This window comes from Archocentrus centrarchus, chromosome 22 (assembly GCF_007364275.1).
Source record: "Archocentrus centrarchus isolate MPI-CPG fArcCen1 chromosome 22, fArcCen1, whole genome shotgun sequence".
Lineage (NCBI taxonomy): Eukaryota > Metazoa > Chordata > Actinopteri > Cichliformes > Cichlidae > Archocentrus > Archocentrus centrarchus.
Window position 1 is genome coordinate 18,900,836 of NC_044367.1, and position 27,838 is coordinate 18,928,673.

Consider the following 27,838-nt stretch of genomic DNA (forward strand, 5'->3'; position numbering starts at 1 on the left):
TTTGTCAATCAAATTCAGCCCAGTTCTAAAATAGATAAAAATACAGAATAATGTTGACAGCCAAATGTCGTGTAATATTTTCACACAAACATTTGTAGCCTAACCACCTCAAATGAATTTGCGGATCAGAAGCCTATGAGACAGGACACCTGAAAGGACAAGAGAATAAGTCTGAAACTCTAGCACCATCTACTGTATGCTGGGTGCAGGTGCAACATGTTTTGAATGCTCAGAGGATGCAGATGGGAAATTATTAGACAAAAAAAATGCAAATGAGTGACACTGAGTATAAATTGTTTGATTATATATTCTTTAAAAGAATGCAAGAAATAGCAGGTAGGTGGCTAAGAAATCCAATTTCAAACTCACTGCTCCACGCAGTAAAAACATTCACCCTTCACCCAGCAATTCCTCATGCAACAAATTTTAAGGAGTCTTGACAATGAGCCTTTTCACCACTAGATGGAGTTGACGGAGAAACAGCAAAACTGGAAGGAATGGCGCTCTCTCCTCTAGTAGAAAAGCTGGATTTCTTCCCAGTCTTAGGCTGCACGTAGTTTTAAAGCACCACTGAAGTAGGCAGCCTGGTTCCTTGCACGTCATATGGTAAGGCTGGCGCAGAGCCAGTAGGGCACCCGTTTTGGAGAGAAGGACCCTTATCTCAGTCAATGTGCGCAGCTAGGGCCCCCTTTATCTTCGCAGGGTTGGGAGGCGTATCCTTTCCCCCTCTGCACTACCCTTCACATACCACTCTGTCTCTCTCTCTCTCTCTCTCTCTCACCCCGTACCCTGACTACAACCTGCTTCAGACGACGCCCCACAACCCATGAGATTCCCACCCAAAGCTGAACCAAGTCCGCCGTGCGTCTTTTTCGCTCGAGAGGAAGCCGTCGGGGTCTTATAATTGCCGGGCTGTGCGCGCGAGCTGCCCCCGGCATCACCTCAGCAATAACACAAGGGGTGCCCAACCAAAAGAAGAAGAGAAGGGGGAGGAGAGGAAGGGGTGTGAGAGTGTTCCAAATTGACGCTCGCAAAATAAACAACACGACACCTCGTTTGGAAGACGTCTGCGGCGGGAAGCAAAAGGGATCTGTAAACTGAGTAAGTCGTGATTTTCAGTGTGCTGCGGTTGGTGATGTGTTTTCCTGTAGCTGACCTGCTTTTGGTGATTTGTCCAGCAGCTGGCTGTGCAGCCGCGGAACATTTAAGCGTCGATCCTGGACAGGAGGGGTGACATAGCGGGACAGAGGGCTGAAATATAAGGGCGGATGAAATAAATATTTTTTTTTTTGTACTAGTGAAATTCCTTACTGTAAGCACCGTATTGCTGCATTAATATGCTATGAGGTTACAACTCGTAATCACAAGAGGCGCAGCATCCTTCAGTAAATTGAAAATAGCGTGCTTGCGCCTAACTCAGCGGCTTAGAGTTATTGAACATCTGCATTATTATGTCATATCATCCTTTATTGCATGCCCAGAGGGCCGCCTCACACTACTGTACTTCCAATGGGGGCGACAGGTGTAATGGGAAGACGTGTTTACGCGGATTCCTTTGATGATCCGTCATGTAATATCGATCTGTTGTGCGAGGGAAGTGTTTCAGGGTGTCTCTTTTTTTGTTGTTGTTGCTTCGATGGTAAATTTCCAGTGGAGCCAGCCGTGCATGGCCGTCATTGCACGGGTGGAGAGATGCTGACTGGTTACAGACTGGAAGAGAGGAGAGTAACAGTGTATTCTGTGTGTGTTGTGATGTGAGCAGTCCCCTCCAACATGGCGCGCATGAGCTGATAAACCTTGGCCATTACATACTCCTGTCTGGAATTGGATGAGGCTCTTGGCTTTATAGTAGCGGCGAATGAAACTCTTAAATAGACGGCGTTAGCTCAAATTCATCTAGGCGCAGGTTGCCAAGAGTGACAGAGCCTGGCTTCTCCATCCTCCCAGAATATCACGTAGCCTGGGCTTGTGTGTGTGTGTGTTCTTCTTTCTATTCCTGTCTCTGAATAGAACAATGTCAATAGACCAGCTCCTTAATTTTTGCCCTGTTTTTGTAATTATGTTTGATCACAGCAGGTATAGGCAGGTTGTGTTTTTGTTTGGTCTTGTGTCCATTGTTGCTCTGCGGGGCTTGTTGTCTGCTGTAGAAAACACCTTTGTTGACAAGACCAGCCCTTGCATGATAGCTGAGAGTTCATAATCATAACACGCCGTAATTTCCTCAAAGTAGCAGAGCCAGGACATACAGCAATCTCTTAGCTATGTTCATCAAAAAAGCTTATGAGACACCTGTTTGATTCCTAGAAATGCTGTAAAAAAAAAAAAGTGCATCAGGGGATTGATTTCCGAGGTTACTTCAAGCCAGACGTTTCATCCTCTTGCCAGGTCAGCCATCAGAGTGCTGATGTTGAAAAGGAGCCAAAATTAATTGATTTCAAGTCCTAAGAGCCTGCTTGCTTTGAAATGAACATTAGTGTTTATTGTCAAATAGTGTCCAGTAATGTAATTGTGTTATTTTCTAGTAAATAGAAAATAACACAAACTTTAAACCTCAGCACATAAGTTATAATGAAGGTATAAGAATATAGATATCAGTTATCAACATGCTATTTAAGGATGATTGTAAGATTTAATTTGTAAGAATTAAGACTTCATGGTCAAACATAAAAAGAGAGGTGGGATATTTGGTTTATTAGCAGCACATCCTGGCCTCTGTTGTTTCATTTGATTGTATAAGCAGTTAAATCCACCCATGGCCCCAGCCAGGCCACATATGAGCAGAGGGTCTATACCCAGCAGGCTGCTGTGTGTGTGTGTGTTGTGTCAGCAACTCACAGTGGAGCTGACAGCACTTGTCTTGCCCACCCAATCATCATTATGACATTATGACTTTGGACAGTCACATTTTTGTCTTTGTCTTTTTGTATTCTTGCATACGTGCAGCTTTGTTTGTGCATTTCTGCCAGTCATTTTGCATGTATGAGTGGAACAAACAGATGGATTGTGCATGTGTGTTGATGACTGTGTCCTGCCCTGGCAGGCTTGGTACTGGGATGGGTCTGCTTTCACCAATTTAGTTAGGGGAAATGAGCCTGGTAACTGAAAGGTCATTCATTCCTGTTCATGGGCTGTCAGTAAAAACGAGGTGAAATGTGAATGAGTAACACTCTTTACTCCCAACTAGCTGCAGTCAAAGTGCCTTTCAGGAAGCCAACAGGCTAATAATAGAAATCCACATTGAGACAAGTCATACTAAGCAGCATCCAAAATACACCTACCTGTCAAGTCACAGTGATATAGCCTATACTAACTAAAGTGGCTATAATCACCATTTTCAGATTAACAATGAGATACATGACTACTTAACAATTTTAGTGTTGCTCAGCTCATTGTTTCGCTTGTCCATCGCCCAGATTTTCTGTTTTGCTTCATTTGCACCACACGCAGTATATTTCCAGAAGTATTCGTTCATCTGCCTTCACACGCATGAGCATGTTTAATTATGATGTCGACCCACCCTTTGCAGCTATAAGAGCTTCAACTCTTCTGGGAAGGCTTTCCACAAGGTTTAGGAGTGTGTTTATGGGAATTTTTGACAGTTCTTCCAGAAGTGCATTTCTGAGGTCAGACACTGATGTTGGACGAGAAGGCCTGGCTCACAGTCTCTGCTCTAATTCGTCCCAGAGGTGTTCTATCTGGTTGAGGTCAGGCCTCTGCCGAGGCCAGTCAAGTTCTTCTACACCAAACTTTCTCATCCATGTCTTTATGGACCTTGCTTTGTGCACCAGTGTGCAGTTATGTTGGAACAGGAAGGGGCCATCCCCAAACTGTTCCCACAAAACTGGGAGCATGAAATTGTCCAAAATGTCTTGGTATACTGAAGCATTAAGAGCTCCTTTCACTGGAACTAAGGGGCTGAGCCAAACTCCTGAAAAACAACCCCACACCATAATCCCCCCTCCACCAAGCTTTACACTTGGCACAATGCAGTCAAGCAAATATCATTCTCCTGGCAACCACCAAACCCAGACTCATCCATCGGACTGGCAGACAGAGAACTGTGATTTGTCATTCTAGAGAACACGCCCCCACTGCTCTAGAGTCCAGTGGCTGCGTGCTTTACGTCACTATATCCGATACTTTGCATTGTGTTTGCTAATGCGAGGCTTGGAGGCAGCTGCTCGGCCATGGAAACTCATTCCATGAAGCTCTCTACACACTTTTCTTGAGCTAATCTGAAGGCCACATGAAGTTTGCAGGTCTGTAGTTATTAATTCTGCAGAAAGTTGGCGACCTCTGTTTACTGTGTGCCTCAGCATCTGCTGACCCTGTTCTCTGATTTTACGTGGCCTGCCACTTCATGGCTGAGTTGCTGTCATTCCCAATCATTTCCATTTTAGCGAGGGAATTTTTACTAAATATTTACAGGTGGCGTCCTATCACGTATCAGGTGGGAATTCACTGAGCCCCTGAGAGCATCACAAATGTTTGTAGAAGAAGTCTTAGTTTTATACACCTGTGGACATGGAAGTGATTGGAACACCTGAATTGAATGATTTGGATGTATGAGTGAATACTTTTCGCAATATAATGTATATTCAGTTGCAACAGGCAGGTTTTCAAACAAAACAGCTATAATGAACAGCCCTACACTACCTGTCCAGTGCCACACTGGATAGACACAACTCAGTGAGCAGTTAGTAGCTATGAGGCTTCCCTTAAAAATAGCGATGGGAATCAGATTACTCCAAGCTTATCAATTCCTTGTATTGTTTTCTGGCACTTGAACATTACAAAAGAGTGGTGTCACACTCATGGCACTGGGCTCATATGCAACCCTAACACTTTGTTCAGACTCTGGGATAATAAAGCAGTTCTGTTGATACTAAAAAAAAAAAACTGTGTAGACCTACTTTATTTTCAACACAGGGAAAACTGATCACAAATCTGTACAATAAAAAGACGCAGACTATAAGCAGACTATAAGACTATAATATTGGTGTTAGTATAATGAAAGCCTTTTCAAGATCCACACTTACTGTTTGTATAAAATTCAATTAATGCGGGTTTAATGCAAGTGCTTTGGTTTGGAGTGTGTCTGAATGAACAGTGATAATAAATCTAAGATTTAAATTTAGCATAGAACCACCACAACTGTTGGGTTGCAATTTTCTAGAATTTCTGTGGCATAGATTACAGGAGGTCTATCATGGGTTCACTTCCTGCCCTGAGCAAGTAGCCCCATAGTGATGGATATTGTTAATTACCCTCTCTGACCTTGCCGTCATTAAGAAACCATTTATGCAGTGGTTATAAAATCAGATCCGTAAGCTAGTCGTGGAAAATGAACGTCATGCATTCCAAATGTCTTTAAACTTACTGTCCCAAGCTGAAAGATGGTATTGTAGGGCAAAAGAGGAAGTGGAAGTGAAAGCTTGCTCAGCAAGCATACAGAGTTATATGGGGTAACATCTGGGCCAATAGTGATGTGAGATATTATTAGATAATGCCTTGCAATCCACCTTGCCCTTTCTGTCTCTATGTTTTTTTTTTCTCTTTCTCTTAATCTCTGCCTTCCCTTTTCCTCCTGGATAGTCACTTTTTCTTTTTCTTTTTTTCTGGCCATCTCTTATTACAAATCCCCCTCCTTGCTGTTTTGTCATGACAGATAAGGCAAGAGAGGATTTGTTTTTTTTTTCAATCTCCTTCCAGCAGATAGTCTGTCTTCTGATAAACTGTCATTTTTAGCCACTAAGTCGTTTTAATCTCAGAGGGAAGTGTGCTCAGCAGTATGTGTTTTGCACATTTGTGTGTGTGTGTGTGTGTGTCTCTATGTGTGCACCTACTGCCCAAAACATGTGCACACCCACATGCTCATATGACTATCATCAGTGTTGTTGCAGAGATGATATCAAAAGCCCTATTGATAAGCAGTGGATCATCCTTCTTTTTGCTCTGTTGATAACCTCATCCTTACATGGAAATGTGGTTTAAAGGAAGAAAGGAGGATGAATATTAGTCGTTGTCCCCCTGTAAATAAAACTTTTTTTTTTTTTTTTAATGAGAAGAGCTTGAACAGGCTGATCTTGGACAAACATACTTAGCATAAACAAGCCCTTGAGAGCCTTAAGTAGGGACTGAGATCGTGCCATAAGGGAAGGCACCTTTTAGGCCTAATGGTTCCTGCATTAACATTGAGAGGGTGCTCCCATAATGTAAGTCCATAGGTTTCCGGATATATAGAATTTGCTTATTGACCAAAGAGAGCACACTGGGATGCAGGAGACAGGCCACTACTGAAATGGGTTTTCTATAAGCATAAGAACAGTGCTGTCAGCAGCTCATGTTACACTGTTTTTGCAAAAAGGATGTGGAACAAGTCAATAATTAGAATCACTATCCTGCTCTTTACTTGTTCTCGCCTAATTCTTTGAAATATAGTGTCAGACACAAACTAGAATTTATAGAAATTTTATGTAATATTTTTGTAATTTACCATGGTCATGTGACTGATTCTTTTTTAATCTGCTACAGAAAATAATGAAAAAATACCAGCCACATTGTTTGTTTTATTCAACTAGCAGTACAAAACAATTTCAGTGACCTTTCAGGAGACAAGTGGAGCATCAGAAGAGAAGCAACAAATCCTCAGATCAGAGAAGCTGGAACTGGCGAATATGATTTGAGTTTAAGTCAGATGGCAAATAATCTTATGAGTAATTAATCGGTTAATTGATACAGGTCTACAGTATGATCACTGCATCTTTACAACTGTGTTTTTTTTTTTTTCTTAAATTGTGTTTATGAACCTTTAGGTCATAATAGCCAGTCACTCACAAGCATTTGCGTTTTTCCACTCCAGTGTTATCTGTGTGGTAGTGTGGCTCCTTCTAACAAAACTGTGCTTGCAATGCAAAACAAAATGTTACCCAGGTGCAGAGTTAAAAAATTTCACCTTTTGTCATGATCCACTCAGCCATGTCGCTCAATTTTGATTATCTAAACAGTGATGCAAACAGGAGTCTTTGAAACATCCGTCACAAATATCAGTGACATCAAAGATGCCTTGAATTGTATTTCTACCTTCGACAAGCTGAACCTGTGTTCTGACCTCCACGGCTGTAATTAAAACACTGTGATCCATCATAAAGTGTCACAGGAGTTGTGGACTCAGCATGCACTCTGTGGATATCTAAACCTTAACAGACAAAGATCACGACTCATCAGTTTTGCAGTGTAGGGTAATGAAGGTCAAGAGTGGTCAGGCGAGACTAGTTGATGAACAGGAATCTAGGGAGATGAGACACAGGGTGGGGACATTGTCTCTGTTGAGGATTTTTCATTAGGGATTTGTAGGAGGCAGAACAAGGAAGTAGATGGTGGAAGGAATGTGAGAATGGAGATTTTTAGGAATTGAGTAGAAGATATACTAAGCTGTCTGTATGCTTAAAAACAGTGCCTGAAAACCTAGATTTTTTTCACACATTGAAGTTGGATTTAGGGCTGCATCATGGTATTTCTGTTATTTTCAAATCAAAAATTTCATATCGACTTTTTCGCCAGCTGTGTGAAGGTTGAAAAAAATACTATACTATACTAATCTTGTCCCTCCTGGTCACCACCTGATGAAAATCTTAACATCTTCAACTCTGCCCCCTTCAGCTCTGTCTCCTGTCTTTTGTTAGTAACAGGTCTCAATACCATGCTGTAAACTTTCCCTTGCACTCTTGCTCCTGTCCTGTCACAAATCATCCCTGACACCCATGTTCCACTCTGCCTGCACTCTCTTCTTCACCTCTCTTGTACGCTGTTCGTTACTTTAGATGTCTGACCCCAGGTATTTAAATTCAGGTTTGCCTCAAGAATATCCAAAGCTTTAAACCAGCTACCCCTGAAGGTGCTGTAACAAAGCAGAAATAACCACTGGTACCAAAATGTCAATTACCAGGCCTTAGAAAATATTGCCGTTTTCATTCACACCACCATGATTAAAAAAAAAAGAAAATTAAAAACACACATGCCATCCTTGAAGTTTGTGCACCTATACACAGTTGGCCAGTTGCTTTTAAAAGCAGGTGTGGTTGATTGTCATCTTTAGAAAGTTACAACTGAGAGATCCAGACTATCACTTATTTATAACTAGAGGGGCGCACAAAGAGCACATCCTCTGCCAAGGCCAATTCACTAATGATCAATTTTAAGAAAGCGAACTGGATTCTCACCCAAAATTTAATAGAATCTTTCCTTGCCCATGTTTCACTTCTCTGCTAAGTTTAATGAAATTTTGTTTGATTGCTTTTTCCTAATGTTGCCAACGGACAAACCATAAAAGTGCTTTCAGTGGTCAGGAAGAATAGAGAAGTGCTGCATAGCAAATACTGGTCCATTTACCATTTATATACAAAAAAAGGCCTTGGCTCTCGCTTTGGTAAAGGAGTTATACAGCAGGAACACTTTTCTGTGAATGCTAATTTATTTGTTACTTTGTACTAGAAATCCTGCCAACACATATATAAAGTCTCAGTTCATTTATTCTTCCCTTGACACTGAAACAAGTAAGACATCAGAATTATCCCAGTTTTCCTCGTCCCAACTCATGTTTCTCAGCCTTTGTGTGACTTAACATTTGCCCTCCCAACATGGATGTCACACAGTAGTTCACTCTCTTTTGTACTAACAGAGCTGTTATTTATGGGCAACCTCGAGGGGGAAAGGAGTTTTGCCCTCTGACCCTGGAATACTAACATGTGACCTCAGCGGACTTCCTTCAGTTTTTATTGGCACTGTGGTGTTTATATTTGGCACAATTTGTATTCTGCCTGAGATAGAAGGATGCAGAGCTGCATGTGTGGTGGTGGTTGAGAAGTCATGGTGTGTGTATGTGTGTAATGGAATGGGGCAAGTGCATGTATGTGTGAGTGCATGGCTAGGACAGAGAGGCTGGGAGCAGTATTGTTGTCACTGTGCTCTTTTGGCCTGAAGGAAGGAAGCCGTGGAAGTGGGGAGTAGAGAGAAGGAGAAAGAAGGGCCGCTCCAACACAGTCAGTATGACTGGATTTGAGATCAGTTTCCTTTTCCAGAATCTTTCAGCTTTTTTTCAAATGGAGGGTCTGGGTCATTAAGCTCAAGAGTCATTTTCACCATCATCCTTCTTTCTCAAGAGGAAGCATTTTCCGTTGTTTTGCATGTGTCTGGCATGCTTGTTGTTTCAGAAACAGCCAGAATTGACAGTCTTGCTCACATCTGGGATTTCTCCAGATTTGGAGAGTCGGTAATACTGTTTTCTCATTTTTATTTTTTGGCTTCCCACTTTTTATTTTTACGCAGGGGTTACTTTTTGTGACGGTGCTTATGTGTGTGTGTGTGTGTGTGTGTGTGTGTGCGCACCGTGGAGTTTCATTATAACTGGAAAATATTTGTTAAAAGGTTCTTGCTGTTATGAATTATAGCCTAAGTGAACACATTTATTTTCCAGAAGCCAAATAGGACTCTGTGGAAACTGATTTTTTTTAGAGTGCATTCTATAAATGGCAGAATTAGAAGCCGTTTTTTTTTTTTGCTTATTTGTTGTAGCTTGCTAGTAGTAGGAATATAGTATAAGAAAGAACAACAAAATTCTTCTGTCTATACTTTTTTCCCTTTTGGTCACTTGACTACCAATATCCCACTCTAGCTGGTTTTCAAGTTTCTCATTGGTGAGAAAAAACCTTCAATCCAATCATGCATATGGTATATGTTGCATATGTTTTCATTTGGGCACTTGGTACCTATGTTCATTTTTACATATGTAAATATTTTTTAAATGAAGCACCCAGTGCAAGTGGTTGGCTTATTGATGTGCCAATAACAGTTTTTGAACAACACTGGCACTCTGTGACACAGATAAATAAGTATGACAAGCTGCAACTACGCAAAATATTATTATTTTTTTGGCTCAATTACTTGCTGGTCTTGGATTTTTCAAAGAAATTTTTAAGCACTTTGCTCTCAGACTGCAGGCTTACTTGTGGCTCCTAGAGTTTCCAAAAGCAGAATGGGAGGCAGAGCTTTGAGCTATCAGGTCCCTCTCCTGTGAAACAAGCTCCCAGGCTAGGTCCAGGAGACAGGCACCATCTCCTTTTTAAGATTAGGCTTAAAACTTTCCTCTATGACTACGCTTATAGTAAGGTGATACAGAAATATCAGCAGATTTAACTTTAATTGCCTCCATTTAGTAGCTTTCCTCATGAAAGTGCTTCCATTTGCCTTTCTCTTTTCATGGTTTTGTTATTCATTTTGCCAAGAGACCTGATTCTGCCTGGTTCTAATGTTGTGCAGTAGGTGTTCAGTTCAGTATAGGTGCATTAAAGTGTTTACTACCTAATGAAAAGCAGATGCTGCACAAACAAGCTTTAAATACATTTGTGCATCTGAGTATGTGTGAGCGTAGGAGGCAGAATCAGAATCAGTATGTTTGATTTCCCAACAAGTGTTTGTTTAAGATAATTCAAGGTAATGAGGACTGGCACAATCTGCCACTGCTGCTGACAGAGAGCGTACCTGTTGCTGCCTAGAGTCAAAGAGTAGTTTCATGCATGTATTGGTACAGTATGTACTTTCTATTTTACTAGCTATTCTCTTTTTATTCTCTAAATACAATGTTTCTTAAGCAGCGTCTCATAGCATACTGGAAATACTTTAAAGCAAACATGATTCATTTTACAAAAGCAACATGTAAACATTTAAAAAGTGATGTTTCTGTCACCGAAAATACAATTAGTTGGATCAGTAAGAGGTGAAATGTACTGCTTTTTTAAACCAAAGCCAGCATTGTTAGAAGGAGGTGCGCCTAATGTTGGTTTGGTGGATTTTAACCATTTTTTTTAATCATAACCCCCACAAATTAAATTCATTAGTTTTAGAGCATTATAGTACAGATAAAGTATATAAAGTGACTGCTGGTGCCAGAGGACCATGAGCACAATGCTATTAGAAGAGAGGATGCTGCTGCACTACACAGACAGTTAATGTGTTCCTGGAAGTGCTACAGCAGCATTGCACTCAATAGGGAATTGGGCTGGTCATTAGCATGTTTCTCAGAATTCTTCTGACATGTACCTACCTTTACATATTGTCAAAAATATGAAAAAAAATACATATATGGTTTTTGTTTGCTGGTTGTCTGTAAATCTGCCTGTTGTGATCAGTCTCTCTCTCTCTCTGAGACATCACTCTTGTCTGAGTGATGTTGATCTCTTGCATTTATCTATGTCAGGCTAACCAGTCTCTTAGCGACTGTCTGTCTCCCTTGATGTCTTTCTCAGTCATAAATGTAATTACTCTTTTTTTTACTGTCGCAAAGATGGCTGTCTGCTTCCCTTTCTCCATGTGCATTCATAATTTATGAGTGAGACTGTAGGACATATACCCCCAGTGTTCCAACAAGGTAGACACAGTTTTCCAATATGTCCTTAAAAATTCATTAGAGCAGTAGCCCAGAGGTTAGACAATCATGACGAGCTCCAGTATTTAGTTTTGGACTTTTGGCTTTAAGTCTTGCATGAACAAGACTGTGAACATTATTCACTCTTTAGATATTTGTACCTGACAGTGTAGTATTAGGTATATGGACTGTTATCAGATGTCAATACTTTTAAACGTCACCGAAAATGTGTCCATCTGGCTTAAATCATGCATTTTGATGATTTTCGATTACTGTTTATAGGCAAGCTGGCACAGTCACAAAGGTAAGTGTAACCAATGTAACACTCTCAGACCTGCTAGGTGGTTTGAATGACTGGCACTATAGTGGACCAGTGTTTAGGTTCAAAAGGTAGGCTCTAGAATGTGTGAGATTAGAAGGAAATAGCTGGAGGCTTGACTGATTTCGTATTACTCATTCTATTTGATAATGCGGAAGCACAATGAACGGCTTAAAAGGGTGCATTCAATGTTTGCTGAAATAAAACATTTACCACATTCAAACATTTCACCAGTGGGGAGAAGGAATAGGTGAGTTACTTCTTTGGTAAATGGAACAATCCGGTCCTTGGGCAGCTCACCACCTCCTTAGCCAAGGAGGAAATCCAGGGTCCAACTCTAGGGAGCTTCAAAGGGTATCCAAGAAAACCCAGCCTGCATAACAATAAAACCCTTATTGTATACAGTCTTGGTATTACAATCATCTGTGACCAGGTTTCAGTGTGATCCACATTTCTGTTTACCACCAAACATGATATAATGACAGCTTCATGTATGACACTTGTCATTCTTCCTCTTAATGTCATAAGGCTAATTTGCCTTTCCAGTAGATAAGGAGTCTGTCTGCATTATAAACAATTTTAAAACATTAAATCAGAATTCTTTTAACACTTTTTAAAACCATATAACTCATTTTGTGCATTAAATTGTGTACTGAGCTACATTCCCACATAAATAAGTACACACGACTTCTCCTGCACAACTGAAAACACTAAATAGATTTTTTTTAATAGCTTTAAAAATCATGAACAAGTATACCATGTTACAGCAATACCTAATTACATGTAAACAAAACAGCTACAACTCACACAGTTGAGCAAACAAAATTACCTTTAATGAAACGTCACAAAAAATCCACACAAATGGGTGAAGAGGCTGGACTGAACCTTCTAAGAACCTTCTACTTGTTCACTCGCTGATCCTATATATTGTTTGCTAGTACACTAACAAGTGTGTAGAGAGCTTTTGAGACATTTCAGACACTACTTGGCTGTACCGCTGCTACACAGTTCTTGCCTACATAACTAAAGCAAGGGCTATTTTTAGATAAATACATTTTTTTAGTTGACATATATTTGGGCAACCTTTAAATAACAATTCAATACACATATCTGTGCACAGTTAACTTTATTTACAATGTGCGTTGGTTGAACTGTATCCATCTACAAAAGCTTGATGGATGCAGCTGTAACTATATTATGATCTTCAATATATTTACTGTTAATTAAAATGTTAATTAAATCTTTTTAAAGCAGTGGCAGCTCCATTGCTGATATGGCATGTGTGAAAATATTTCAACAAAAAAACGAATACTAACATATTTATAGTTTATATTGAGCCACTTTAATTTCTCAAGGTGTGTGAATATTTTAGTTTTTAAAAATCATGCTGCTTGGGTGGTAGAGGAGTTGATCCACAGCCCAGTTGAGATGTGTGTGGAGAGTTATGCTCACCAGGCACTCATAGGGAAAGAAAATCACATTATCTCCACGTCACATGGTTCTCTAGCTTTTCTTTTTTTTTAAAACGGTCAGCCTATGTAGTGCATATCTTCTGTACGCTACTTTGTCGTGTGCCACATGACAAATTTGTTTACTGTTTCAATTTTGAACAAGGCAACACTGAACTGGATTAATTGTTAACAGGATGGATGGATGCATAGATGGATGGATGGATGGCAGGCATAGAATACTAAAAAATGGTTTAATCACTCCCTTGTAACCTATATAGTGAACAAGCGGTTAATTTAAACAAAACCAATTACAAGGAAGTAGCAACAAACAGTAGAAGAGATCAGTTCTAGCAACCTGCTTGCATGCAGCTGTGAGTGTCCATGCAACTATTTGCCTGCAGAGTATTTGGACATACGAGGGCCAAGAACACTGGAAACTGGCTGATTCCAGTCACTAGCTGGTTGATTGTGCATCTCTAATAAAAATCTATAGTAAAATACATGTATAGTAAAATGATATCAAAATTACTGTTGTGCTTTCTTTTGCATTTCTTTGTCTGAATAAAAATAAGTTGAAATGACAGAAATTTCTAATCCATTGTGGGGTTTTTTGACATATATCAGGTGTACTATAATGTAAAGCTTTGGTTAGAGTAAGCAACCAGGTATTTATTGTAAATGGTGTCTCTATCCTGCAATTTTTTTTTAACAAGTGTTTCCAACAGAGATAGTTAATAAATGTCTTCATTTTATAACTGCTGTCTTCATACAAGTCTTACATATCATAGGTGAGCTGTGAGTGGGACCTGCTTTGTCACCTTTTCCAGGTTAGCATGCTCAGTCCTCTAATAACAACAGTGGTCAGCTGCTGCTTCCAGGTCTTCATGCCACTGATGAACTGATCCAGACAAGTTCCCAGATGTGCATTAATCTAAGTGCCCTGCTTCCACTGTAACCTGAGGGGTGGGAAGGGACAAAGTCTTATGAAGAAAAAGGGCTATAAAATAATACCAAGACAAACTATAAACATAAAGAAAACATGAATTAATTTCTCAATTGTACAGTAGTGTGTTTGAATTTTGTTTATAATTAAAGTCATTATAAACAAAATTGAGATTTGCCTTCTTTTTTGCTAGTTTACCAGATTAAGCCGTATTAAGGCTGATTTGACCCATTACATCCACGTCTGGATAAGTGGGAAAGACGAAAGTTAGGAAGAATGTGTCTAGACAGCACAATATGTCTGTGTTTATGTGTACTTCAGGAGGTGATCAGATGATTGTGGTTCTTACTCTCCCCCAAGGGTCTCCATGTGATTGTGATGTGGCTTGATGGGAGAGCAGAGGGAAGTGAGCTGTTTGAATATAAGTGCGTAACTTTGCAGGAAAGTCAGTAACAGGACCATGCACATTACACACTGACTTTCTGTAATACATGTTTGAATCCTAGAGGATCAATGGTTGCACACTGAACTTACAAGCACGAAAAAAGATGTGTGCTTCTTTATCTTTTTTAGGTCAGCGTTGCTGCACTGCATGCCTTTGAGTGGGAAATAAAAATGCAGCCACAAAAAGGGTGGGATAGGAGGGATGTGAACTGGTGATATGCTGCATTTTTTCCCCCTCACAATCCAAGCTTTGTATGTACCAAGCTGGGAAATAATACAATCTGTTACAAATAGCGATGCTGTTCCTCGTTCCTCATCAACAACAATGACACAATCAAACAATTTTACATATGTTACGGGCCTTGGTGTGGGTTAGCTGGACAGTGAGTTGTTTTTGGCATAGCTGTTTTATAAAAGTTTGGGGTGAATGAGTGTGAAGATGTTGATCCCATATATGTTGTGGTAAAATTTCACTTTGGCCTAGAGAAGGCACACTCTGGCTAACATTTGTGTCCTCCATACACAGTCAAATTTGGGGGTTTACCACAAGCAAGCAGAGACTCTAGTTAGAGAAGTCCATTTCTGCTCTGGAAGTTGGGAAAATTGATAAGTTAAACACCAAATCAGTGAGCGTATACTTAATAAGTGCTTTAATTCTTGGGCTATGTTGGTTGTCACATTTCAACCACACTGTAAGGTTTTTAGAGATTCTTTATGTTGTAGCAAATTATATCTGTACAAAGGTGTCATTTTATGTGGAGAAAGAAAAAGGCTTCCCCTAAAGGTTTTATGTGAATTACCTTTACTAATAATTGCTATAAGAAATGATAAACCAATAGGTCATTAATTTGCCTTAAGGGTGTAATTTTTTAGGGCTGGAACTCATATATATTTTAGCATTGATTAATCTGCCTGCTGTTTGTTGAGTAGTGAATTTTTTAAAAAAGTTTTAATTTTTCATTGTGTCTAAAACCTAAAGGGGACATACTGTGTTTGTCCTTATTTTTCATGTATAGAGCCAAATGAAGGTTTTCACAGAAGTCTATGCAGTTGTGTGAAAAACTAATTACATCCCATAATTCAAGAGCTTGTAGAAACACCTTTAGAGTGTGTAGAGCTTGTATATAACTTCATCGGTCTCGCGCATTGCTGTGGAGGTTTTTTGACCTATTTTTCTTTACAACATTACTTCAGTTCATTGAGTTTTGCAGCCATTCATTTATGCACAGCTTTCTTAAGGTCCCGCCACAGCATTTCAGTCAGGCTGAGGTCTGGACTTTGAGTAGGCCATTGTAGCATCTTAATTCTTTTCTTTTTCATTCTCTTTTAGATTTGCTGGTGTACTTGGGATCATTGTCCTGTTATATGACTCAGTTTTGGATAGATGGCCTTAAATTAGACTCTAGAATACTTTGGTATACAGAGGAGTTTGTAGTCAACTCAATGACTGCAAGGTGACTGTGGCTGCAAAACAAGCCCAGATTAGCACCCCTCCACCACCACGCTTGACAGTTGCTGATAGGCTGTGTTTGGTTTTCTTAACGTGGTGCTGTGCATTATAGCCAGACATCTTCACTTTGGTCTCATCTGTCCAAAGGACATTGTTCCAGAGATCTTGTGGTTTGTTCAGATGCAACTTTGCAAATCTAAACTGTGATACTATGTTCTTCTTAGACAGAAGAGACTTTCTCCTGGCAACCCTTCCAAACAAGCCTGACTTATTCAGTCTATTTCCAACTGTACTCTCATGATCTTTAACTTTTAACATCTAAGATGTAGATCTTGGGTATTTTTTTTGTTTGTTTGTTTTTGCAGCTTCTCTGAGCATTGCACACTCTGACCTACAGATGAATTAGCTGGGACCCCCACTCCTGGAAAGATTGTGGCTTTGTCTAAATACACTACTGAATGTCCCAGACCAGCAAATTGCCAGAACTCATGCTTTTATAGAGGTCGTCACACTTAATCAAGTGCATTTAATTAGCAGCACCTGGCTGCTACTTACCCTCTTAATTCCTATGAAAGCAGTAAGGGTGTACTTAGTTTTTCAAAGGATTGCATAGAGTCCTGTGAAAACTTTCTTTTTCACATGCTGATGATGAATGTTGCCTGGATGCTCATATTAAACAAGGACAAAGTTTCAGATAATGACATCAGCAAATGTGCAAGTAATCCCCCTGAACTAAAAGGCTTCATGCAGATCTGTTCAGACAGTTTTTTCTACTCTTGGCTCTGTTTAATGTCAGAGATAGTGGTACCCCTAATATGGGCCTCTCAAGCACATGGCTCTGGCTGTGAGCACAGACGCTCCATCCACCAGCTATTCAAACTTCTATATATAACAGCCAGCCAATCAGAAGAAAGCTGGCTTAAAGGGACGGTGATGGGAGCTAAACCTGTTTGATTCACACAGAGAATGACCTGAAGCACTGAACTAAGGCCCAGTATAGAGTAAATAAGGATTATTTTGAAATATGAATAAAAGAAAACCACTCTAGTAGGGTTCAAGAATAAAAATATGGAGTTATAATTTAGCAAATATTTTTCTATCTATGTTTTTTCTTACCTATAGCCTTATCTCCAAAGAAGTAATTAGCTAACTAGCTATATATATATATGTATATATATATATATATATATATATATATATATATATATATATATATATATATATAAAAGAGATAAAATTCTTGTAATCAGGTTTAAATATAGTATATGAATGTATTAAACCCTTAATATCCCCCATAAAGCACGTGTAGTTGTCAGTGGAGGCGTCTATGGTTTGCAAACCTAAAAATTATCTCTTATATAGTCTTTATGAGTTCAGGTGTGCCAGTCTATAACAATGAATTTATCGCTTGTGTTTAACTTGCTCTTGAGGTCATGATAAGTTTACTGCTTTTTGGACCTGATAATCTTAATCATTTACAGAGAAAGATCAAACTCAGTACAAGATTTGTCACATTTTTCAGGCATAGTAATAGTTTTGTCCTATCTCAGTTCGGCGACAGCTGCAGTCTTTTCCCTCTGGCTTCAAGTTTGTCCATCCTCCATCCTGGAGCTCTTGTCTGGAACCTATTAGAGCAGGAATCTCCAGCAGAGCCCTGCCTGCACATTAGCATGCCTGCACTGACTTTTCCTGACTGGAAAGAGACTCTGGTTTAGTGCCAAACAGACAGATATTTAACCTCAGTCACTGGGAAGTCACTGGAAGGTAAATGACTGGTGAGCGAATGCTAGGGTCGCAGAATATTGTTTGACACTGTGTGTAATGTCTGATGTTGGAGGTCATTATGAGGTGTAACTCTTCTCCTACCCCCACCCCCACCCCCTCTCTCACGCTGCCCCTCAACCCGTCTGTCCTCCATCAGGATGGCTGAGGTGTCACAAGAGGAGAGACTCCAGGCCATCGCTGTAAGTTATCTACTCACACACGGGCACACACATTGCATACACACACTTAGACACACACATACAAAGTGCACATCATGACGCACTGATGGCTGAAGAAACAACAAATCATTGCTGCCTATCTTAACGACTCAACCTTTTAGATCCCATCTCCTTCATCCATTAGAGGACATCAAAAGCTAATACAGTAGCTACAGTTCACTGCCTTTTTCTTTCTGTTCCTTTGTCTCTGAATATCTCAACTTGACTTTACTCTGTCTCTATTGATATGTTATTTTTCATATATATTTTATTTTCACTTTCTGTCTTTTTTGTCGTAATATCCACGGCTGCCCGGTTAAATTTGTACATTGTGAGTTCTATTTTATCTGACATGCAGCAGACAGTGAAACACATTTGGGTACCCCCTACTGTATAATATCAGTTTAATGCCAGCACTACATTCCTCCTGTCAAAATGTCTCTGGTCAACAGTAAGTTTTTATCCAAAGATAAAGCTGTATATATACAAAAATGTGTTGCCTGACACCTTTGAGTGCTCAGTAAAACTAGAAAAATGCTGTATATGCAACTCATTTATCCAGTTACATACAAACACATTGAAGTCAGAAATTACTTCATTTGTACTTATTCTTGTAAGAACTTCAAGTGTACCGTGTCCTCAAAATAGTGTTCTTTAAAATCATCTGATTTCTAAACTTTGTAATAATATTTTGTGCATTTTCCCAGTAATCTTAATGTATTTGTATCATAACAGGAGAAAAGGAAGAGGCAGACAGAGATTGAAAACAAGAGGAGGCAGCTGGATGATGACCGGCGGCAACTCCAGCATCTCAAGGTACACTTGCACACAGACACACACAGGCATATACATTTTGCACATGCCCTATGAAAATACTTTTGGTGTTATTATGTTTTATGGTTGACAAGAACACACTAAAGTATTGGTATCCACAACAGGTGGATCCAAAGTATCCTTCTACTGATTTTTATTCTCATAGTATGCACGGGGAACTCTCAGATGCCTCCTGCCCCATACTTCATCAGCACGTCCCCTTGTTTCCCTTCCCACTGGCCACATGTTTCCAGCTTAACTGTTTTCCCACCTTGTGTAGGCAAATATTGAATTTGTTGAATCACTTCCAGAAAAGAAATCCATCCAGCAATGTACCACTTTTTTTTTTATTTGTATATGTATTTGCATGCATTCCTTCATTTGCTACAAGTACATGAAATTAAGTGAGCACACACAGTAACCTGAGAGCTAGTTGAACTTGAGGGATAGATAGATTTTTCTTTTCTTGCAGTCATAGTACTAATTAACTTGTTTTATGTGTTAATTTATATGTTATAATTTAATACCATTGCCTCCCCTCTAGGCTTGCAAATTCATCCATCTGCTACCAAAAGGGAGCTTGCAGTGCATAAACTAGCATATTTGACCCCAGCATCATATTGCTCATCCTTCGTGAACATGCCAGTTTGGCTTTGTTTGAAATGTACTCGAGCCCTTCACTGATAAAACTAATGTACAGTATGTGTCATCTTTACTCCTACATGCCTCTCCCTTAACAGAACTTGAAACAACCTGACAGAAATACTGCCGGTCAGCTCTGTGTTTTTGGGATTCGTGCTCTTACGTGTGTGAGCAATGTTAGGCACCCACACAACAACATAAAAAAATCAGCAGTTCCCTTCAAATCTATCAGTCCAACATAGTGAGATACTCCCTAACTGCTGCTGTCACGGAATGTTCAGAATGGACAACCGATAACACCAACAGCTCCTCCACATGCTGTTTATACACACACACACACACTCGTGTATGTAGACGCACACTCATTATATCAGAGCCAAGGCTTTTGTCAGCGTATGTGTCAGAGTTATCAAAGCTATTTCAGCCACCGACAATTCAGCAGGTCACAGATAAGAGCAAAGTTTGAGGTGTGTATTTGCCGTGCGCCGATGAGCATGTTTTTAAAAGTGACCTGTGCTGTTGCCCCCTGCGTGCTCCCACTTTTTCTGTTTTCCAGGCAAACCATTGTAAGTGTGTGTCTGTACATGTGTGCGTTCGGTTTTGTGTGCAGTGCTTCATAAAGGAACACAGAAGCCCCAGACAATGCAGTGGTCTTTAGCAGAGGAAACAGATTTTTGTCCCACTCCCACCAACAGGAAACAGCTCTTACACCCACCGCACCCCACTTTCGTCTCGCACACACACACACACAGAGGGGAAGTATAGTCATGTTGTCCAGGAGTATTAGAAGGCTCTTTGTGCGAACCACAGCAAGTATTCTTGTCTCAGAGGCAGACTGATGTGGAAAACCTAATAAATGTCTTTGTTTACACACCACAGTTTTATAGGAGCGTACCCCACCATTAAAACACAGGAGTACATGGTTATACAAACACATATGTACACGCAGACTTGCACTCTTAGTGCTGACGAAATGGCAAGATGATGTATTAGTGTTGTTAACACAGAAAACATGGATAGGTGTTCTGTTTTTAATTAGAGAGCAATGGCAAATATGATTATGCAAACAGGAGTCAGCAGTCAGTAAATTTCAGCATCCTATCGTAAGAGGAGAAAAGCAGTTGACAGAGGGGAATATAAATTGTGATTTTTCAAAATAAAATAATCAGGACTTACCACTAACATAGTTTTACAAACTTATGAAATGAATAGTTTGACACTTTCTTATTCATAAAGTCAGTAAATAAAACAGCTACAGCAGAGAGGCATTTAATTGAGCTGCCCATAAAGACTGGAAGTGTCTTATTTTTATTGGCTGGCAAAGTCTAACTGCCATCTAAAGCTCATCCATTTAACCTGCTAAGGTCATTTGCTTAAACTGTACAAGAGACAAAGGCTAAAAGCACCATGTTTAAGCTTTAGACAGCAAAGTTAATATCTCCAGACTCTTATACTACAGACAGTAGCCAATAACTAAGCTAGAGCTACGCCAAGTACTATGTGTTGTCGTGTAACTTATGGCAAGAAAACAAATAAACTTATATGTTAAACCCATTTTTGAAAGCAAAAACTATATATTTAAAAACAGAAAGAGGAAAACTTGAAATGCTCTGTTTGACAAAATACATTTATGCTACATGGCCTTGATAAAGTTTATTTTGACAAAACTGCCTTCTGCATAGCTCCACGATGAATTTTGAAATAAGGCTCTTCTCTTTATGACTGTTCATGACATATCCATATGCAGATGGATGCTTGTCCGTGTGTGTGCAAATGTCTGTATCCCAGTTCCGCCCTTTGTCTGCTACGTTAGCAGCTTTTACTCCGAAGAACAATGGAGAGACGTAGCTTCAGCATTCCAGCTTTGCAACTGTTCTCGTTGACTGGTGTGTGTGTGTGTGTGTGTGTGTGTGTGTGTGTGTGTGTGTGTGTGTGTGTGTGAGAGAGAGAGAGAGAGAGAGTGCTTCCAGACGCAAGAGTGAGCACATTAAAATGATGTCAGGCGTTAGCGTAGTAGGGTGTGGCTCATGTGAGTGCAAGCAAGCTTCAGAGAGTAGCAAGAGGGGGAAGCAGGTTTAGAATCAGTGCCCAAGAGACCATGCAGGACTGGGGAATGAAGAGTGTTGAATTACAAAGTGTTAAGTGCGTGCTCTAAAGCTCTGCAGCTGGATGTCTAGAGTTGAATTTCTCAATGGAGAGAGTAAGATAAAAACAACAGATTAAAAACTGATAAACAGATATAAATTGAGATACACCCTGACATTTACCCTTTTTAGGTTCATGAACTTCAGGATGGATAGAGAGGCACAGGCTACATGTGAGAGGAAGAGGGAGTTTTTTTTTCTGTAGAAATTCTAGTTGCATCACTGGAGAGGAATTCACATCAAGCACATGTCCAGATTTTCTGCCTAACTTGTGAAAACAAGAGCTTTTTTTCTAACACTTTTCCATATGGCCAGGCAGGGTTGTCTTTTGCTGCATGGTCTAACAGCTGCGAGTAAGACACACTGTTATATTTACCTCAAAGCACGCCAAGTATTTGCTTTGATATTAACTCATCCAGAGGAGAGTACGTGGATGGGGAGTGAAGATAAGAATACAGGGCTATTTGGAAAACAGTGAGGAATAATAGCAGTCACAGTAAGATTTCTCATCGTGCTCATAAAGAAATTCCTTGTAATTAATTAAGCTCCAAGAAATGTTTGATCTAGTTTAAGATTAGAGCCAGTTCCCCTTTTATCTCCCAGTGACCGCTCTATATTTCTAATCCTATGCTCAATTTAGTATAATGATATTATTATATGTTAGTTTGGATTGCTCATTTTGATACCAGAAGTCCTGATCCTCTGGCTGTGTGCCATGTAGTCCACTTGGCAACTGATTTGGCAGCAGTTAAAGTGTGTGACAGTATTACTGAGTTGCAGCAGTCAGCAGAGAAGTACTGGACTAACTGGCAGGAAGATTGCTGTTTTAGATTAGCTAAAGAGTTCATCATTGGTGTCAGCGATAGTGCCACTAATCTCTTGTGCAAGAAAGTACACCGATGTAAAAAGAGAGGCTGATTGTGGGCAGCATTTTTGGAAATTGAAGTACTTCCAGTGACTTAAATACTAAACTGGTGCAGAATGCATGCTCAAATGTCTTCCATAATATCCTTGCAATATACTAAACATACACACAAATGCAACAAAACCCATGGACACATGAAGGCAGACAGTGAAATTGTAGTCCTCCTATTACCATTGTTGCATCCATTTTTAAGGAAATGTGAGTCAAATCACCTGAATTACCTAATTACTTCTGTGCTCTCACTGACTGTTATCCTTGCAGTCAAAGGCACTGAGGGAGCGCTGGTTGTTAGATGGTGCTCCAGCAGAGGAGGAGACTCAGAAGCGTCTGCAGGAGGATGAGGTGAAGACCAAACTTTTAGAGCAAGTCATCCTCAGGTGAGCATCTTAAAACCCACACATCTGATTTTTGAAACAGTCTGTCCATTGTTATTCTTTTATTTTAAAATGAACTGGTAAATTGTTACAATTAGCCAATATTAATAAAACAGGAATGGCAAATTATTGTGGTTTACACTCGGAGTTTGCTGAAATACATGTATGTCATAGAATTTGTGGTCATGAATGACCTACAGATTTATTTTGATCGTGCATTTCTGTGTGTGTGTGTGTGTGTGTGTGTGTGTGTGTGTGTGTGTGTGTGTGTGTGTGTGTGTGTGTGTGTGTGTGTGTGTGTGTATTTCCGAGCCAGGCTTGAGCAAGAGATTGAAGAATTAGAGACAGGAGTACCAGCCAATAAGGGTGTGGCCAAAGAAAATGGAGGTAGGTTTGGTGCCCATAGCAACATATTGTATCATCACACAGGAAACCATGGCAGTGCAGCCTGAATACATGTGTCAGAAAGAGAAAGTGTGCTCATAATAACCTCTTGATTTACTCTATTAAATTGGCTCTCCCTGCCGGAGGTCATTAAAAGAATATTTCCTTTATTTCTTTGTCTCTGTGACTTACCCTGACCACCCTCTTTCCTCATGCTTTTCCCCAATCTCTCAACAATGCTCTGGTGCTCTCTATAGGTGAGAACGGAGTAGTGCAGACCTCTGGTCAGACACCCAAGAGAGAGGTGACAGGGATTGAGGCCAAGCTGCTGGGCCCCAGTCCTGACCAAGCTAGTGCAGACAACCCAGTTACTTTAGTGTTCATGGGTTACAAGACCGTTGAGGAGGAACAGGAGACTCGCACGGCCCTGGGGATGGACGGGGTGGACGGCAATGTCAAAGCCGAGTTTGTTGTGATCGAGGATGGGGAGGAGAAAGCAGGAGGAGACGCTGCCACAGAAGAGCAGGCTCCGCCTAATGGGAGCATGGCAGAAAAAGAGAAGGCTAATGGAGGTGGGGAGGAGGGAGAGAAGGAAAAGGAGAAGAAACAAACCTGCAAATGCTGCACGGTCATGTGAGGTGTATGTGTGTGCGTATGTGCGCGTGGGTGGTACACACTTTCACCTTTGCAGGCATGTGTGCCATTGCATGTGTCTGTATTCGCAAATGTGTGTAACTTTTTGTTTTTGTGTGGAAGTGTGTGTCAGGACTATAAAAAAAATTCAAAACAGAAAGTACAGTTACACAGCCAATATACCAACAACGAGAGCCAATACAAGCTCCAGCTACAGCAAGAACCACAAAGACTCATAAGTACACTTTACTCTATATTCTTTCTCTGATATGTATTTGACTTTTGATTTCTATTGATATTTTTCTATTTTTCTGTCTTGACATTTATATTGTATTCAGTATGTATATCTTTATTATGGGACTGTGTACTGTAAGTTCATTGTTATTATTGTTGGAAAGAAATGTATTAGCTCTCTGGACTGTACTGCTACTCAGTGGGGAAAATCTGGAAACTTTAAATCATTTAAGTCAAAACAACAAACTATGAAAGACACAGATACTTAGATATATATATATATTTCTCTGTGTAGGCCTAACACCTATTTATCGGTCAATTTCATATTGCAATATTGTCTAAGATATTATTTTAAATAGTATTTTAATATATTGATATGAAATTATGTTTTATACAATGTATTTATTGTTTTTGGTTCTATATCATCTCCAACCATTAACTGCATGTAAGCTTGTAAGCACTACCAGGTTTGCGTCACACTCATACAAGTGTCTGTGTTTTCTTAGGCTCATATGTGCTCATATCTTTAATCACATAAGTCTTTCTATCAGTAACAGTAAGTATAATTGGCATTGTTAGAGGTATGCATTATGTTTAAAAAAAAATCTACAGCAAGGAGACAGAGACAAATAGGATCACTAACTATGTTGCAAATCATGTTAGTTTGATACTGTATGTGGCACATGTACATTAAGATCACAGCTGTTGTGTTTTTGGAATACAGCTCTGTTTCTGAAAACATCACAGCACTGTGTAAAATGTAAATAAAAACAGAATGCAATGATTTGCAAGTCATTTAAACTATAGTTATTGAATATAGTACAGCAGGAGCAGAAAAGTTATAAAATTTGATTGTATTTTTGAAAATGTATGCTCATTTTCAATTTGACTGTGTTATGAGGTTAAAAAGTACATGACTAGGTATAACAAGTGCCTAACTACTTTAGATTGGGGGTCCTCCACTCTGTGAACAACTGTATGAGCAAATAATTCAGCAATTTAAGGATAAGTAAAATTGAAAGAATTTATTCATCTGTGCAGAGATTGAAAGCAATAATTGGCTATGATATTTGGTGCATTTTGTACATGGCATGTGTGTGAAGGCACCATTAATGCTGGATGATATCTACATATGCTCCCATCTAGACAAGGCCTTTTTTAAGGTAGGCCTTGCTTATTTCTGCAAGACACTGCCAATACTCATTGTACAAATGTAGCAATAGCATGGGCTTGCTACATAGGAAATGAATCCAGGTGCTAAAATGGTGCATCTGGGAGTCTAGACATGTCACCCATTTAAAACATTTGCCATATTTTAAACTGTTGAGAAGATGAACGTCAGTATTAGGCAAGAAATGTTTTGCTTACAAAACTACATAAATTGGTCTCCTAAGTTTAAAAAAAAAAAACATGCTCAGAGTCATGTTTAAAGAAGAGGTGATGAAACATAGCTGGCAATGTGTTGCTGGTGTCGAATTTAAAAAGTCTCCGGTTCAAAGTTTGGATGTTGAAATATTTTACATAAAATAAAGGGTGCAAATAATTTGCACTTCATTGCATTGTATTTTATTTACAAGTGTTTCAACATTTTTAGAAAAGGCTTGTAACATGAAATCACTTTATGATTAGATTCATGAGACCATTACACAGTGTTTAGGAAGGCTTAAGTAATTTTGTTCTTACAACATTAGAATCGATGTACGTCTTAATGAGGTAGCACTGCATGAAGCCTTGCAACTTTTCCAACTTGTCACTTGTTAGGTCTTTAGCATACATTGTCACGTTCACATGAATGTAAATCAAGGGGTTAAATTGGGATTCATCCTACCATAATGAGAAGAGGGGGGCTTGCTGAGCTCACCATGAAAAAAGTGCTTTTTGTCTTTATGTACCAAATAAAATTTGATGAGTCTATAATTTCACTGTGTCTTGGTTGGCTGGTGGTTTCTATTCTGCTCACTCCCAGTTTAACCCCTGACTTTTTGTTTGTAGACCTGGGCCTAATCGTACTTGAATAGATTTACAAAGAAAGAAAAGAAAATAAGGGCATTTGAATAGATTTTATTTGTTTGCAAATATTAGTTATCTCTCTGGACACATCATAAAGAATTCAGCTGTATCCGGGTGTCGAAGCTTTTAGCTTTTTTCCATTATTACAAATCATCTAAATTGTAGAAAAAAAATCTTAGCCACATTAAACATTAAATAAAATATGCAAAATAAGCCCCAAAAAAACCTATTGAAATACATTTTGGCCCTAGTCTCCATATGTGTTTAGCAGACATATGCAGTTGGATGATCTGGGTTAGTAATGCTATACTACCAATGCTTCTCCTCCCAGGTTCATCCATGTCTCTGAATCACCTACATGTCATCACCATTATTTCCTCACTATACTGTTTAATTGCCATTGGCAAATCATAGCCACACCCTCTATGCTTGGAGACACATTAAAAAAAAAAGAAAAAAAAAGAAAACTGAAGTTGGTGCTAATCCAGAATCTTGTCTAAAACTCTCCATCCACCAACTATTGTTCATCTTGTTCCATCTGTCTTACTCAAATTGCTGGTAAGGGGAATTCTACTGTCTCCTGCTTGATGAATAAGAGTCTTTCTCAACCTTCAGTGCCAGATGCATTCTCTCAAGTCCTGCCTAATTTTAACATCAGTGAAATGATCCCTTCTTACATTCCTGAGGGAGGACAACAGGCATGGATGGATAAGTTCTAGTCTATGTACAGTTCCACAATAATTGTACAACTTCATTTCTTATAATGCCTCTCATCCTTTTTTTCTATGGCCTCTTTGCAAGGCAGTATATTGTATTTGATGTGTGTATTTTTAAAAAAAGATTAATACATCTGTGTATTGTCGGTGCCTTTGTCAGGTTCATTTGATTGGACTTGTCTGTTTGCCACCATTTTTAGACTGGGGTTTTTCTTGCTGTGCTCCTGGTCACAATGACCCACTGGAAACACTGCCTTCTACTATGAAAGGTCACTAGTATATTAGAATACTTCACTCATTTTTCAAATGGTAGCTATAAATGAACACAGCTTGGATAATTGGTAATATACAGACTACTGTTGAGGTCTCCAGGAAACTTTGTATCATGTATTACCTTTTTTAAATTGATGATATCACTTCAACTAACAGATTTAGCTGGTTTTTTTTTGGTTTTTTTTTTTGCTTGTTTGTTTATTTTGTTTTATTTTTTATTTCCAGACATGCAAGAAACCAATCAAAACCAACCTTGATCTGATGTTTAACATTTTCTGGAAATGCAAACTTTATATAGAAGACTAACTGATAGCCAGTGTATATACAGTATATGTCTATATGCATCTGTATAGATAAAAATGCATACATTTGGTGAGCTAAAGCTTTGCTTACTAGTGGGTCTCTGGGGCAGCAGCAGAAAAAACAACCTTGTGTTATACCAATGCCTGTTCATCTATTCTGTGGTCGTCTAAATGTTTAATCTTGAATAAAACTATTGTTTGTTTACAGCAAGTCAAATACGTGTGCATGTGCTAACCTGTTGTAAGCCATGGTTGAAATGTGTGTGGTTTTGGAGTCACAGATTGGATACAGGACACCCTTTTTGGGCATAAACATGCAGTTCTATGGTGATAAACCATGAATTTATTATTGGACTTCTGTATAGAGAAAAGATGAA

General features: G+C 39.4%; 1 protein-coding gene across 2 annotated transcripts; it reads left to right on the plus strand.

Annotated features, from left to right (window-relative positions):
* Window positions 1-588: 588 nt before the first annotated feature.
* Window positions 589-27,677, plus strand: palm1b (paralemmin 1b). Of its 2 annotated transcripts, XM_030718772.1 has the most exons (7): window positions 589-606; window positions 810-1,101; window positions 17,951-17,993; window positions 18,747-18,827; window positions 22,797-22,912; window positions 23,226-23,296; window positions 23,551-27,677. In XM_030718772.1, exons 3-7 carry the CDS (start codon window positions 17,952-17,954, stop codon window positions 23,928-23,930), a joined length of 690 nt encoding a protein of 229 aa, XP_030574632.1. In that variant the 5' UTR covers window positions 589-606; window positions 810-1,101; window position 17,951; the 3' UTR covers window positions 23,931-27,677. The 2 variants fall into 2 exon arrangements, with proteins under 2 accessions (XP_030574632.1, XP_030574631.1); XM_030718771.1 differs by lacking the exon at window positions 589-606 and having other exon boundaries at window positions 650-1,101.
* The last annotated feature ends 161 nt before the right edge of the window (window positions 27,678-27,838 follow it).